Source organism: Polistes dominula, unplaced genomic scaffold, assembly GCF_049000335.1.
Source record: "Polistes dominula isolate Pdom_NZ unplaced genomic scaffold, Pdom_raw_medaka contig_73, whole genome shotgun sequence".
Taxonomy (NCBI): Eukaryota; Metazoa; Arthropoda; class Insecta; order Hymenoptera; family Vespidae; genus Polistes; species Polistes dominula.
In genome coordinates, this window is record NW_028300951.1 from 8,548,663 (window position 1) to 8,565,473 (window position 16,811).

General features: G+C 29.3%; 1 protein-coding gene across 1 annotated transcript; it reads right to left on the reverse strand.

The window, feature by feature from the left end:
- Position 1: 1 nt before the first annotated feature.
- On the reverse strand, positions 2–14,783 carry LOC107069537 (protein Wnt-11b-1). Its single transcript, XM_015326943.2, has 5 exons — positions 14,107–14,783; positions 5,744–5,985; positions 4,654–5,006; positions 4,296–4,567; positions 2–816 (listed from the first exon to the last, which is right to left on the reverse strand). The coding sequence occupies exons 1-5, from the start codon at positions 14,193–14,195 to the stop codon at positions 642–644; spliced, it is 1,131 nt and encodes a 376-aa protein (XP_015182429.1). The 5' UTR covers positions 14,196–14,783; the 3' UTR covers positions 2–641.
- Positions 14,784–16,811: the final 2,028 nt, after the last annotated feature.

A 16,811-nucleotide genomic window follows, 5' to 3' on the forward strand; every position in this document is an offset into this window, starting at 1 on the left:
AAATGATAATATTATCTAATATTTAAAATGTTATTTTATTTTTGTTTGACTCTGACTATTTTATAACGTAAAACATTTAAAAATTGATCATCACGCACGTAATTAGCGTTAACGTACTATTTCTATTTACAGTATATCATCCGAGATGCTACGATATATTATTAATTAATTGTATCCGACATACTAAAAATTACGCTAATATTTTTTATCGCATTTTTCTTTTCTTTTTTTTTTTTTATACAGAATATTTCATAATATACGAAGTGACTATAATTGAACTCAAATTACAAATATATACGTAGGATTATAATTCTATTTACGTATACAACATGAAATACGATTGTTTTTATCTCTTTCTCTTTTTCTATAAAGTTTCGATTAGAAAAATTAATCGTCATCTATTTTAATTCCTTAAGATAATTTTTACGTTTTATTTATTCCTTCCATTTTTTTTTCTTTTGTTTTGTTTAGTTTTGTTTTGTTTCTAAGCAACGACACAAAAAGACACGTTACGTAATAAATATCGCTAAAAAATACATCATAAATAATATAGATATTACCTTCACGTAAGATTATTGTTAATAAATCCACGTGTAAAAATTTTATTGCGAAAAGATATATATATATAAATAGTTCGTTTTTCAATTGCACTCGTATGTTTCCACGATTCTTCTGCATGTATTGCATTTGACGTAGCAACAATTGACGTATTTGCAATTGCATCTTTCGAGAATTTCTTCGGTTTTCGTTACGTGACCTCGACCGCAACAAAGATATTCGCAACCCTCGTAACCCGTGCTACTGCCGTTACATTGTCTGCAATCAATCAAAATTAAATAATCATATAATTATTTTAATTCAAATATTTTCATGGATGTTATTAATTATAAAAATTATAAATCAAATTGGATTTTTTCAAGAATTTTCCTTTTTTTTTATAATGTAAATAATCGTACAATATAATTATTAAATATTTTTCTCAGTGATAAATAATCAAACGAAATTGATTTTACGAATGATTTCTTAACACTAGATACACCAGACCAGTCAAAATGACTGGTCGGGCCATTTTAATTCAAAATTTCTACTTCTTGTAACATTTGATTTCTATAAATATATTAAACGTTTTGTTATTTAAAAATGTCTATAAATCCATTTATCTATTACAATTATTATTGTTAAACATTTTTTGTTATTTTTTAAGAGTACATAAAGACTGGAAGCCTAAAAAAGCATTTTTTGTATACACCAGTCATTTTGACTAGTATAGTAAAAATAGGTATACTGAAAATGATGGTGTATCTAGTGTTAACGATATAAATAATTACGATATTAAATAAATTAATACGACACAATACAACAACAAAAAAGAAAAAATAATCTTGAAAGAAAATTTATTTGTATTTTTTTTTTATTCGATCCACTGTCATAATTACTAGTACGTTTAATATATATATGTATTGATTCGATGCTTGGTAAGATAGTGATTAACTGTTTGAAGAAAAATCACTATCTCGCATGACACTCCATCAACCTAAATATTATATATTCGGTCAAGACAAATATTATAATAATACGTTTGGTTATTTGAAATGTTAAGAAATGATATTGAACGAAAGAACGAAACGAAAGATTAAAAGATAAAAAATAAGAAACACACGAAAGTTAATTTAGTATATCTTTTAAATACATTTTTTTTTTTTTTAATGAAATTCCTCGTCGAATATTTCCATCACTAGAGACACAAATAATACCTTTCGTTATATATCTTTCATTTTGACGGTGTATATTATACACATCATCCGAGGAGTGCTTTGCAGCATCGAAAAAAAAAAAGAAAAGAAAAAGAAATAAAAAACAAAATATTCTAAAAGCATACGTCTCTTATGGCTTCTATCTCTCGTAATAAACATTCGCCACTCCCACTTAAGTATAATTATACGTAGCCTTTTAATTATTGTCTGTAAGAAAACGTAGTGGTCGGAATGAATCGAAATGACCATACGAGACCACCTCGTTTCGTCTCGATTAACGTAAATTTTGAATAATTATCTCTCTCTCTCTCTTTTTCTCTCTCTGAAATGTTTGAATTAAAATCATATTCGTTTTATACTATAATAATAAATTGTAATTTAACAGTTGAGTGGAATGAGAAGAAGATGGGATAAGATATTAACAAAAATTACAAATCGTTATTTCATTACATATATATATATACGATACATAAATCATCTTGTTTGTAAGATTTAATAGAAGAAGAAAAAGAAGAAGAAGAAGAAGAATAAAAAAATGATCATCCAATTCAAATAACTAACTCATAAATCTATTTACTCGAGTAATATACGTGTATTTTATATTCAAGTGTAAAAGTGATCGGTTATGATCATACTTCTTCCTTCGTATTGGAACATACCCTCGAGGTTGGAACAATGAGAGATTAATTTGTATGTATCGGTCGTTCACGAGCTGATTCACGAGTCTCACTATGATTTATGAACCGGATACAACTAAACAAAGGATCATCCAAGAAGACGCTTCCATATATACGAGTCGTTGTTGTTGTCCCCTCCTACCCCATCTCCCTGTTTCTTCGATTTCTTACGAGAGTACGAATGTAGAAATGTATCCGTGTGGAAGAAGAAAAAAAGAAGAGGAAGAAGAAGAAGAAGATAAGGAGTTCACTCTTCCGAGAACGCGTATCGTGGGTGATCTTAATTCGCTTCGGAAAGAGAAAGGGATGAGAAAACAGGGGACTAGGGTGGGGTGGGGGACAATGAAAGAAACAGTGTATAGGCGTGAATAACTCAGAACGACGACAACCTACAAGAGTTTCTTCTTCTTCTTCTTCTTCTTTTTATTCTTTTCTTTCCTTACTTCCTACCGCCGGAAAATCCGTAACTAATGCAATCACCGTGTATATACACAATGAATGTCCTTTTTGAAGGGTTCGAACAATGAACTCGGACATAGTTGAACTTTTTTTAAATCATTTCTTAACGCTCTTCTATTTGTCCCTTTACTTTTGTATTTATTTTTATATACATACGAATGTATATTATAGTACGAATGTTTTTTTTTCACAATTATAAGGACTATTAAAAAATATCTCAATTTTTTTTCCTAGTTGAATAATGGAGATCAATCGGTAGTGTTCCCGAATAAATATTCTTACATTTTTATTATATATATTTTTGCATTAGAAATTTGATAATTAAAACTTTGTTTATATATGCTTTTATCGTATCGAAATTTTACTTTAAAACTGCATAATGGATTGTTTTCTTTTGTAAAAAAATTTGTACTTTAGAAATATTAATTTAAAACTTTTAATTCACCCTAATAAAAAAGATATCCTTACAGTCAATTTCTTTTTGATTGATCTAACTTCGTGAAATTTCGTATTATCGAATTAAAAGTCAACGTTTGGATTAATTTCATCAAGTAAATTGAATTCTCGTTTTAGGAAGATGATTAGGTGGGAGATGGGTAAAGTCCGAAAAGCTTTTACTTTCTTTTTTTTCTTTCTCTCCCTTTTAGTTTTTACGATAAGAAACATTCGCGAAAGTAGAGAAGTGTTGTATGGTGTGGCATTAGCTCGTCGGTTTTTATTGCACGCGCTTTTCTAACGTAATTTCCGTTATAGTATCCATCGTCATAAGACGAAAGAAAGCACAACGCTAAACCTCCATTAACGCCGCTATAATGTGGCTTTACGACCTACACCTGGACTCGTTCTCTCGAGTTTACGCGCGTTTACTTTTTTTTACTCATTTCTACTATTCAATACCCCTTTCTTCTTATTTATTTTATTTCGTTTGAGAAGATCTTCGATGTTAAAAGATCTTTAAAAGATCTTTCCTGTGTTGTTAATTCTGTTTTTTCTTTTTTTTTTTTTGATTTCATTTAAAAAACGTATTTAAAGTAAGTAACATTTAAAAAGAAGATAAAAATAATAAACTAGAAAACGATGGTTCAAGTTTTTGGTTTAAGTTTCTTTTCGATTTTTTTTCAGAATCTCTCCTAAAGACCTAATCCACGTTACCCACTTTTATTTGTTCCAAATTAAGAAATTCTCTAATTTCCCAAATTACATCTCCATATTTTCTTACCTAACCTCTAAATCTTTAATTTAACATCTTAGCAATTCTTTTTATCCTGTAAAGAAAGAAACTCTATTGCACAAGTTAATAATCCCTAAGTAAGTAAACTACTTTGTAACGAACGAATTTGCAATTAGTTTTAATGACAAAGAAAAAAAAATAGCAATCTCGATAAAATAATAGTTTCGAACTTACCTGCCTATGGTACCAAGACTACCCCTCTTCTTATCCGGAAGACAATAATCTGGACTCTTAGTGGTATACAATAGATTATCGTGATGATAAAGCGGTGGCAATCTACCACCAGATCTAGATTTAACTTCGGCTGCAGTGGCGTACCTTCGTAAAAGACGAGTTCCAGCTATCGCAGGACCGGAAGAACCTAAACCTCTCCAACAGGTGCGAACGCTGCAAGAACCAGAAACCCCGTGGCATTTGCATTCCAAAGTTAACGACTGCTCAACTGCCTGTTCAACGTTAGAAACAATAGAAGAAGGTGTTAGGGTAAATGAGTAAATTGTTAGATACAAAAGAAAACAAAAAACAAACTTACTCTTCGTCCAGCTCTGTTGTTGTGCATGTTAACGGCATGAAGAAATTTGGCTGTCTGTCCTGTACCAGGTGGTGTGGCACCTTGAAGAAATCTTTTAGCCATTCTCGAGGCAGACCTAACGTCGTCACCGCAACCACCCCATTTGAACGAGTTTCTACCTGTAAGTCCACCAAATGACATAGTTGCTGTCGCTAACGAGGTGGATGATATCAGAGCCGATGGGGAAGGTGGTTCTTTACGTGGTGGTGTTGCGCAAGAACATGCTGCTAAATTTCCTAACGCGCAACCCCTTGCCAATCTCCAAACAGCCGCTGCAGCTGACATTGCGTAAACGAATGCTTGTTCTCTAGTTCCTTTAACAATAAAATACACCATCATTGTAATATATTATTTTTCTTTCATCATAGTATTTGTGTATTACGAACTTAACGTATATATATATCGTAAAAGTATCTTTTATTGATAAGCATTTCAAATTCAAAACGTTATACCTTTATAATATATATATTTGTATTGGGATCAGATTGAAATATAATTGAAATAAGCCGATTGCGAACAATAGCTTAGAAATCGAATCGTTAAAGGGATCTGCTTTTCTCTCTCTTTCTCTCTCGAGTAGGTTAAATTCATACATATGTATATGTAATACAAGATAGAATAATAATATATTATCTACTAGCAAGAGAAAGCGAACGTTCGTTCTCTCCTTACTTTTCTCTCGTTAGCAAATGATCCTGACATGGACTTGTTAGTATTCAGTAATGCTTTTATTTGTATATCTATAGAAACTCCATACACACGGTCACGCGAATGTAATAAAGGTAATACTAAAATAAGAATTATCTTTTTTTTCTATTTACAATTAGCAAACTACAAATTAAACTGTCGACAGTAGTTACTATTTGAGTTGTTTTTATCATAGGTAATTACGTTGTGTTTAACTATAGAAAAAGGCGGGGAAGGGGGACGTTTATTTAGATGATGATACTATGATCAAATTTATACGAATCTTCTGAAAGAAGATGAAATTAATGAGGGGAAGGGAAAATAAGATATGTTAATTTTATGTTTTGTTTAAATGTACAAATACCTGTTAATAATTCTGGAGTATAATTTGGAGCACTTTCGATGCTACTGCAATTCCAACGACGATGTCTAAATGCTTGTTGGCAAACAATCGACGTATCTCTAGCTGCTTGTACCAAACTCGGCATCACATCGGGTGTTGCCCTGCAAGCTCTTGCTTGTTTTCTTTCCAAAAGACCAGAACTTTTAGCACTCGTACATGCGTCTTTTGACCACGTTCTAGTATCGGCCATACGACCGAGAGCTCTGAATCAAAACATTTAGAAAAACATTTTATTTATGCACGAATAAATTAATAATAATATATTTATTTTTGGGGAGGGGGATTGGAGAGGGGTGGAGACAGTTGTCATCAAAATTGTAGATTCAAATTTTGTTGTTTTCTTCCTAATTGGTTATAATAAGAAAGACACATCATTTTACTATAATAATAATAATAATAATAATAATAATAATAATAATAATAATAATAATAATAATAATAATAATAATAATAATAAGAATAAGAATAAGAATAATAATAATAATAATAATAAGAATAAGAAAATAATAATAATAATAATAATAATAATAATAATAATAATAATAATATTTTGTTGTCGATTAAATTCATAATAACCAAATTGATTAATATAATAATATAATAAATAAATAAAAAGAACGATTGTTTTTTCTTTGACCAATGAGATTATGTTCTAACGAACCCCATATATTATATATAAATAAACAATAATAAATAATTATTTATATATATTATTATATTATATATAATATTATAAATATATAAATATTATTTATATATAATTAAGTAATATAATTGTTCTTTTATATATATATAAAAAGAAAAGTAATACAAAATAAAAGGTACAAGAAGTACCAAATTATGAACACGTTAATGGTAGCAATTCAACTCGTTTGTTTATCGCTTCGGTGTAACATCTTTGAGAGCATGAAACAAAAAATAATAATAAAGAAAGGAAGAAAAAAAAATATACGAAAGAACATCGAAGAAGAAATATGGCGGACGTATGGCGTGCAAAACTTTCCAACCACGACGTTGTAGTAGCATGGGGGAAGTTGAGAGTCGATGGCTCGTAATTGACGTTTAATGCTCGAACGTGCAATCATGTAAATTAGCCGCCTTAAGTAGTCTCATTCGCAGCCGGTAATTATTATAATACTTCCAATGTAATTCACATCTCGTATTTCTACCACTATTACGGTAGCTAAATATTTTTTTTTAGTTTTCTTTTCTTTTTTTTTTTAATTTTTTTTACATCACCTCGCTATAATATATGCTTTAGATTAGATCCCATAGATATATAGAAGCGGTACACGGGGTTTTATTAAAAGGACTCGGTTATTTCGTCACTTTTCATCTTGCTTTTTTTCACGTACGTTTATGAGATCCTTAAAGAGATATCGCTAATTAAACGTTTAAATACAAGTCAGATTTTTTTTTCTTCTTCTTCTTCTTGTTTTTTTTTTTATCGCTTACTTAACTTAATTACAAAATGTACGATCTCTTATCAATTTCAATAAAAATCTAACACGACGATAAATTGTTTAACGATCTCGTTGTTTATCAAATATGAACAGTTAACTTTTTGAAAATTCTACATCAAAATTGTTTCCATGTAATATCAAATTAATGACCTTTTTTTTAATATAAATTTAATATAAATAATTATAGGCAACTAACCGACGAAGAATTTTTATTTTGTTTTAATTTTATGTTACTAGATATATCATATTTAATAATGATATTTGATATAAATCAATTTACCATTAAGTTATTAACTTTCAAAAAGGTATGAATTTTATTTTTTGGTTTTTTTATGAATATTCAATATCTTTGGAATTTTCGTTAGAATTAAAAACTTTTGATCGATATTAAGTATAAATATTTAAAACATTGGGATTCGTAATACTAGGTGAAAACGTATAGATCAAAATTAGATCCTTTGGTTATTTCATCGAGAGGTCGTTTATGAAACAAGCTTTTCTACTAGACCACCTAGTCAATGTAACACGATAATGTCTATGAATGAAGTGCTGATTTATCGTAACCAGACACGAACGAATAAGAGAGAGAGATATTAATAACGTGCTTGCACACTTGCAACTATCGTCACTGACAATTATCATACGCCGATACATCTTTTTAAATCGTTTTAAATCGTTTCCTTCCTATATACGAATCTAACCTATCAATAGAACAAAAAAAGGAAAAGAAAGACATAGATCTAATCCTTCCGTCAATATACGCAAACCTGATGGATCAGTTTGGTACATAATAGAATACGGAAGTTGAAAGTGGACGTAATATTATACGAGTAATTCTTAAAAAGACAAAAAAAAACTATATTAAACTCGACGAGTATTTTTTTGTTTTTCATTTCGACATTTTTATTTGAATTAAAAAAAAAATGAGAATTCTTAGGAAGATATCTGTAAACAGTTAGAGATGATAGGAGGAGATGTTTGACAACCGGAGAAATGTAGAAATATAAGAAATAATATTTAACGAGCAAATCGAAAAGATTTTTACTTAGGTAAGTACGATTGAAAACAAAAAAAAAAAACAAAAAGAAGAAAATATTCACGTATTTATATTTTCTCTCAATATGAATTAATAATAACAATCCGGTCGTGCAACAGGCTTTTTAAATTCCGATTTTCTTTTGGCTTTTATGTATCACCAATACACTCTTACAATAAACCTTCGGGGCAAAACACAAACGTTAAATATTGTGTTCCAATTTACGAGCAACATCGAGAAGAAGAATGAGTTTAACCGTTTACTACTACCGTTGCCTCGAATTAACTAATTTAAATAATCGACTCGTTCGAGTGATTTAAAACGTGTATTCGTATATACATATATACTTACATAAATAAATAAATAAATAAATAAATAAATACATACAGATAGATCTAATATTTCTATTTCTTATTTCACAAAGTAGACCCATACTTTGAAATGAAACTATCAATGGGGATGGTAATCGCAATATGACACGTGAACCAATAATCTTAAATAAATTTTCAAGTTAGATACACAGAATGGACAAGACACTATTTGTCACGAGCAATAATATTCTATCAATTTCTTTTATCTCGTTAAATTAGTTATTATTTCTTTTCGTCTAGCATCACGTATATATATTCTCAATCTATTTTCCTTCATTTTCTTTTTCTTTTCATTTTCCTTTCTTTTCTTTTCTTTTTTTTTCACTTAATCCATTTGGCAAAAGATTATACGACATATATCATCCTATTTGTATCTGTATTTTTCATCTCGTTTCTGCTCCCAAAGACATTTATACCTTCAGGATCACTCCTTGATCTAATAAATATCTATCTATGCATAGCAATCCCAAGTACCATTTCACATACATAAATGAATATGTACACACATACTAACTCTAGAAGATTTTGCCTTGGAGCTCCTTGGTTCAAGAAGTTGCTTCAAGTTCTTACGATTTCTCTCTCCTCTCTTTTATTCTATTTTTTTTTCTTTTGGTTTTTTTTTTATTTTTTTTTATTTTCAAACTCGATGAAATCGCCATACAAGAGATACCTCTTTCCATTCACGGTCACACCTACCGAGATAAGTATGTTCGTAAATCGAAGAAGAGAACATACACGTGCATCCATTATAATATCTACTTGATGATGATAGGGTATATATTATCATCGTGTTACGTTCAAACATGACATGATTTTCTCTTCGTACAAGATTTTCCAAAGAAAATTCTTTTTTCCTTTCTTTTCGTTTAAACAAATTTCATGACTTTGGTTAACGGTTCTTCGATCAAATCATTTCCAAGTATAGTATTTTCTTTGTCAATTTCTTTTAAATATCTACAATATTCGTTGTTAAATTTTCTTTTGCTACTTAGAGCCAAATTATAAAGTATAATTCTCTCTTATGTTAGTTCGAACCATGTTTGAATATATTTTATTATACATATATATATTAATTTTTTTTAATACTACTCGATAACATCTAATCAAGAAATCACGAATGAAATCATTTCTTTTTTTCTTTTTTAGCTAGAAATATCATTCCAGTGACTTTTGACGATAATTTTATTACACGAATTATTATTCTAATTGGTTTTTTTTAACGATTTTTTAATTAAACTTCATTATAATTCGTTAAAAGTAATAACTATAGATACTTTTTCGTATTTTTAATCATATTATAATTAAAAAAAAATATATATATGTATATATATATAGATATATAACGTTCTTGGCTATGTATGCCCGTATATATACGCGTGACTTCAAAATTACTTTTGACGTTTCAATCGTAAAACACGATGTTTATAAGCTTGATAATAGGCCAGGTTTCATCGTAACTTGAATTACGCAAAAGCAAATGTTCCTCTTCCTCCTCCACCTCGTCCTCCTCATCCTATACGACTATACTTATATGTCTACCTAACTAATGGTTTGGTAGATTTTCCAAATATGATATTCCGCCCTTTTTCTCCTCCTATACAATTCGAAAGAAATTAAGAAAAAAAAAACATCAAACGACCTGAACTAACGAATGCATTAAAGTTAACATTGGTTTTTAAATGTTGTCTACTAAAAAAAAAAAAAAAGACCACACGTTGTATGTGTAAAAATCTGTACTCTCGTATAAATTTCTTGTAAACGTTTAAAAAAGAATAATAAAAAAAAAAAAAAAGAAATTCATGTAATTAATCATATTGAATGACGTAAAGGTCGTTGATTCGATTGAACTTTCTTCCAGTGAAATTCAACGGACATTGATTGGTTGCTTTAGCAAATCAACTGTACGACTATAAATTATAACAAATCGATCCCACGATTAGGGGCAGGGAAAGAGGAGGAAGGGGAGGAGGAAGGAGAGGAATCAGGATGAATCGACATTAGAAACGCGAGTGTCTGAAAATGGTTGTTCAGTTAGAAAACTGGACACGAATGGAAGTTAGTATGAAAGAAAGAAAATAAAAAAGAAAGATGACATGATCTTTCACGACTTTCTTTTTACTCATACGAGAATGATTCGAACGAACATATTACTTCGTTCGTTTGTTGAAAAACAGAAAAAAATAAAATAAAAAAAACTAAATAAATAAATTCAACCAATATAATACAACTATCATGACCAATATTCGACTAAAACAAAACTAAATTTAACTAATCCCAAAAAAAAAAACTTAATAAATAAATTCAACCAATATAATACAACTATCATGAATAATATTCGACTAAAACAAAACTAAATTTAACTAATCCCAAAACCAATTATAACTAACACAAAACCAATATTAACACATTCGCGGCCGGCATATTTTTTCCTTTTTTAATACCGAGTACCGGCAAAAATTATGAACTATTTAAATTCTTACTTAAATAATAAAATATAATTATTTAAATATTATATAAAAATGTATGTATATTAAATTTTTAAAATTTCAAATTACGTGAATCACGTCAGCGGCAATTAGGAATAAAACTTGAAAAGACGTGAATTTATGTCAGCGGTCGCAAATGTGTTAAACTAATACAACTATCAACCTTACGAACAAAGAAATTATTACGTTTCGAATTTTGAATCGATTATTCGTACTGGACAATACAAAACAAAACTAACCAAACAAAACAAAAGAAATTTGAACAATTCGAGATCAGAGATTCGTCGCGTTTTCATTCGCAAAGAGAGACGAGCGTAACGAATCCATGTGACGTTTGCGAATAATCGAGTTACCCTTCGATTATTCGTCATCGTCTGGGGGGTTAGTGGTTTAGAGGAGGAGGAGGAGGAGGAGGTTGAGTAGGGACACGCACACATATACATATATACGCACACAATGGTTAATAAACAAAAGTGAGAGAAAGATTTTTGGAAAAGGGAGAAAGGGTCCGGCGTTGTAGCCCATGGTGTTGTTTGTAGCCGCTGTGGCCATGGTGGTGAGAGAGAGAGAGAGAGAAAGAGGAGCTTATGGTGTGTGGCGCGCATGGTGTGGCACATAGCGTGGCGTGGCGTGGCATAGCGTGGTCTTTATAAATCACGATTCCGTGGGCAACCCCTAATCTTCTACCCGCCTTGCCTCCGGCCCGTTCTGCCCTACCTCCTACCATCCCCCCTCTATTTACCCCCTTAACCCCCCATCGAACGTTCTCGTTTACTCTTTCAGAACGAATAACCGAGTCTGCTGTGAGCTCTTTCTCTCTCACTCTCTCTCATCTTTTCCTTTACCTTGTTGTTTTCTCCGTACCTATTCGGATTTTGGTTTTGCACGCAAAACTACCATCGTTTCTCCATTCATCATCCAGCCAGGAAGCGAGCACCCCTACCGTTTCACTGACCCCCTCCCCTCCCCACCCCCTCCTCCTTCTTCTTCTTCTTCTTCTTCCTCCTCTTCTTTTCCCAGTTTCTACACCCAAACCTTATTCTCTCTCTCTCTTTCTATCTTTAACCTTCTTCAAAAATCTCATCGTTTTCTCTTATTTTCTCTTATTATTCTTTTATTAGCAATCTTCTTTTAGCAATGAAATTAAATTCACGATACGAAAAGGAACTCGTCCGAAAGGTAAAAGTACCTATCCCCTCCTCCCTTGTTCGTTTCTTATTCTTCTTGCTGTTTCTTTTTTTTTAATTGTACGCGATAAAAATGATAGGATTCTCTGATAGGATTCTATATGTGCTCATAATTATGAAAGTGGTCTATATGAACTTTTGATTCATTATTTATGTTTTATTTTTAGTTTTTTTATTTATTAGTATTTTATTATGAAAGTGATGATATATCTCTTGTTTCGAGATATTTAAAGAATTACATTTGAACGTTAAATGAATTCTAATATAATATTGAAATAACAAACATTATCTAACGATTTATTTTTAACAATATTGTGAAAATTACGTTGAATTCATTTAATATAAAATAATGTGTTGTGAAATAATCGATAAACTGATTGTATTTTTTTTTTTTTAATTTTGACTTAGATCACTTTTATAATTAAGGTTACAAAAATTATGATAGATTATATGTTCTTTGAATTTATTGACACGTATTTTCATCGTATGGATCTTTCGTGAAAGATCTTTCTCGAATATTTAAAGTAGTATCTATTTTATACGGGTAATTTATCAAAGCTAATGTGGTGTGTGTTTGTGTGTGTGTGTGTGTGTAAAACTCTGTCAGAGTATGATTCAATTATCTATGATAATGTTGTAGTTTATATTTAATAAGTTAATATTTTTAATAAATATCTCTTTATATATATAATATTTTATAAAATATTATAATATAAAATATATACTTATAAAATATTATATATATATATATATACATAAGCGTTACAGTATTAAAACACTTTTACAACTGTCGTAAAAATATATCTCCAAGTAAGACAGGTAAATTTTCTTAAGAGACAAACACAAAAGACTTAAATTTAAGTAGAGCTCATAAAATAGCAAGCACGTTTTTTTATTCCATAGTATGCATATTTTGTTGTTGTTTTTTTTTTTTTTACCAGATAACAATTCCCTTACCCTTCCTACCTTCCTGCTTCTGATATTACGCGTATAAAATTTATTATTATTTTTAACGAGCCATCAAACGGTTCAACTAACGTTTTGCCAGTTAGTTTAACAGGTTTTTTCTTTTTTTTTTTTTGTTCAATATGCGAGTAAATTAAATTTGATCGAACGTTTCAAGGCAAAGTTCATATTCTTTTGTTTTAAATTCAATATTAAGAAAAAAACCATGGAAAAAAAGTCTTCCTAACCAAATTACGATGACACGGATGATTTCGCAGTTTCGTTTTAGATATCCTTTTTCTGATATACATATATATATATATATATATATATATATATATATATATATATATATATATACATATGTATGTATATATTCCAATCGAGGATCGTTGAATCGTAAAAAACAAAAAAAAAAAGAAACACATTCTTTTTTAATTTGGCCCTTTCCTCACTTCTCATTCTCATCCTTCCTCCCCCTGGCCACATCTCAAAAGATTTCTTATTTCTTTTTATTTCTAACAGCAATCTATTTCTTTCTCATTAAAGAACCTCTCATTAATCATCGAATTCTTTTACGAATAAGAAAAAAAAACAGAAAGAGGGGGAAAAAGGATCGTTCATCGTTCGCGTGATTCGAGTATTATTACGTGAGAAACAATGCGAATGAAAGGAACAAAATTAAAGGATAAATATATATTATAAAATATAGAAAAAAAAAATAAAAAACATATAATAATACATTGGGTAAAGAACAGAAGTGATGAGCACGCTTGAAAAAAAAAAGAAAAAAAAAACGAAAAAAGGATTACGCTAAAGTTGCGATTTATACTCACAGCCACTTGATGCACCTGCCACCTTGCAGTAAAAAAAGTACGAAGAATAGGCAGACCTTTAGAACGATTCTCTTCGTTAATAGGTGCATTGTAATCGTAACCTTCACATTCTAAAAGTTTAGAGGGTAAATTACGGTTGATCTTGCTTAATTCACAAACTTTTTATCCTTTGCGTAATTCGTTATTGCGTAATTCGACAACACATTTTTTTCTCGTATCAAATGAATTATTATAACTAAACTAATAAACCAAAGGAACATTATAGCACAAATTTTTTTTTTTTTTTAAATATTATTATTATTATCGATCTCTCTCTCTCTCTCTCTCTCTCTCTCTCTCTCTCTTTCTCTTTCTTTCAATGTTGTTTCTTTTTATTTTGAACGAACAAACGTTTTTTTGATAATAACACCTCGTAGTAATTGAAAATTGAATTTGACGAATAGTATATCACTTCGAATATATATATATATATATATTTCTTTATTATATATATTTTGATCTTTATATAATTTAGAATAGAAAAAAGAAAAAAACATGTATATTTAAAAATAAATCAAACAAATAATTTGTCTAATCTCGAGAACGTATTTATCGTTGGTAACCGTGCGAAGGGAAGAAACGAACTAATGGTGAAGTTAGGTAGGAACTTATAGGTTTCTCTCGTCCTCGTGCGTCGGCCCGCGCGATCCTGAAGGATCTGACACGAACGTGGCGCGTTCCTCGAGACGATCTCGAACGAGTTTCCGGTGCACCGCGAGTCTGCGTGTTCGCAGGTGTCCAACAGTATATACGTACGTACGTATGTACGTATATATGTATGTATATGTGCCTTTCAGTTCAACAAAGATAGAAGGTATAAAACGCGAGAAACTGCAAGAGAGAGTGAGAGAGAGAGGGGGGAGATAGGGGGAAGGGGAAGAGAGTATCATCATCCTACTCTCTTCGAAAGGTATACATCGAAAGAAGAAACCCGCAGGATTCGTTCGACACTTGAAATCCTCTTTTTCACCCCCTCCCCCATCCTTTTTCTGTTTTTTTTTTTTCGTTACTTTATTAATTGATGATTCTTCAATATTTCTTTCGATGGAGTAACTATTCTACGATTTCTATTAGAGGATTGTGCTGTAAAAGTAGAAAAAAGAAAAAAAAAAAGAAAAAAGATAACTGGACTTCTCGGTGAATCTTTGACTGAAAAGTTTGATATCTTTCATCGTGATACTTAATTAGTTCGGTAAAAGTTTCTTTATCAATCTTGACACACTGTCAACTCTTGTCGTAGATCCTTTTTATTACTCGTTTAGATTTCATTTTTCCGATTCATTCGTCGTGTCAAGTATATATATATATATATTAGGATGAATCAAAAAGTTCTTCCGTTTTTATTTTCTTCTTTTTTTTTTGTTTTTTAATATCTCACTAACACATATAAAGTAATTTTATCGACTTTAAATTATTGCATTGTCCGAATCAACAAAATAAACTAACGAAATTTTTGTTCATCCTTATTATTATGTGTAATAGAAATGTATTAACTAATAAGAACTTATTTTTTTTGTTTATGTCATTAAATACTAATGATATTTAAATATAAGATGATTATTTATTTATGTCAATATTTGTAATAGGTAATTTAATTTAAATAATATATATATATATATATATACAATAAATAATAATTTAATTTAATTTATAATTTTTCTATACGATATCACCGCGTTACTTTCAACAAGTATACCCACACACACACAAATTTATTATTTATTTATTAGATAATTAAATATTATTTATTTAATTAATTTTTATTTAATTATTATATATTTAATTATAATAATATTATTAATTAAATTAAAAATTAAATAAATAAAAAATATTAATTAAATTAAATATTAAATAAAATTATTAAATATTATATATTTATTGTTTATTATATATTTAATTAATTTTTATTTTTATTTATTATTTAATATAATAATTAAATATTATTTATTTATTTTATTAAATATTAATTATCTTTTTAAAATATTCATTAGTAAATATTGATATTAAATCAATTAAAATGTTAATTACTTAGGCATTTATAGATTTTCTTTCGTTTTGAATATATGTCAAAGTTGGGGAAAAAAAAAAAGAAATATAAAGAACAGAAAGAAGAAGAAAAAGAAAAAAAAAGGCCATAATATTGCCGTTACCTTCCAGGAAAAAAAAATGAAGTATCGGGATTTGGACCGATGAGAGAAGGACCTCCATGGAAAGTGGGTTTAACACAAGCGTACCCTCTATTACCTCTTTAGTATCATTCTTCTTTTAAAATTAGGAGGATCACTCGAAACAATTTATCACTTTTCCGCTTTTCATAATCCATAAATCCCTTAGGGTATAATAAAGTTTCTATCTTTCTTCATAAAAAAGAACAAAAAATAAAATTAAGTTGTTTCCTCAGTTAGATTGAAATCAAAGTTATTATAAAAGAAAATAAAAATAAACAACATGTGTGCAGATCACACGTGTTAGAAGTAAAACCTTCAAAAAACTAAGTTTCGAGAGAATAAAACGAATGCAGAATATCAGGTGTAGGATAATCGTTAGGGAGGGGGGTTTATTTGTTATAATATTATTATTATAATATTATTATTATAATATTGTTACCACATTCAAAAATTATTTTACATTTTATTGACATATAATACATAAAACATATTATTATA

Bases quoted from the DNA above. Each gene is read 5' to 3' on its own strand.
- LOC107069537 (XM_015326943.2), bottom strand. From the start codon at position 14,195: ATGCACCTATTAACGAAGAGAATCGTTCTAAAGGTCTGCCTATTCTTC. The intron at 5,007-5,743 runs GTATTTGTACAT...TTATTGTTAAAG, and splicing joins TACTCCAGAATTATTAACAG to GAACTAGAGAACAAGCATTC. The intron at 4,568-4,653 runs GTAAGTTTGTTT...AACGTTGAACAG, and splicing joins ACAACAGAGCTGGACGAAGA to GCAGTTGAGCAGTCGTTAAC.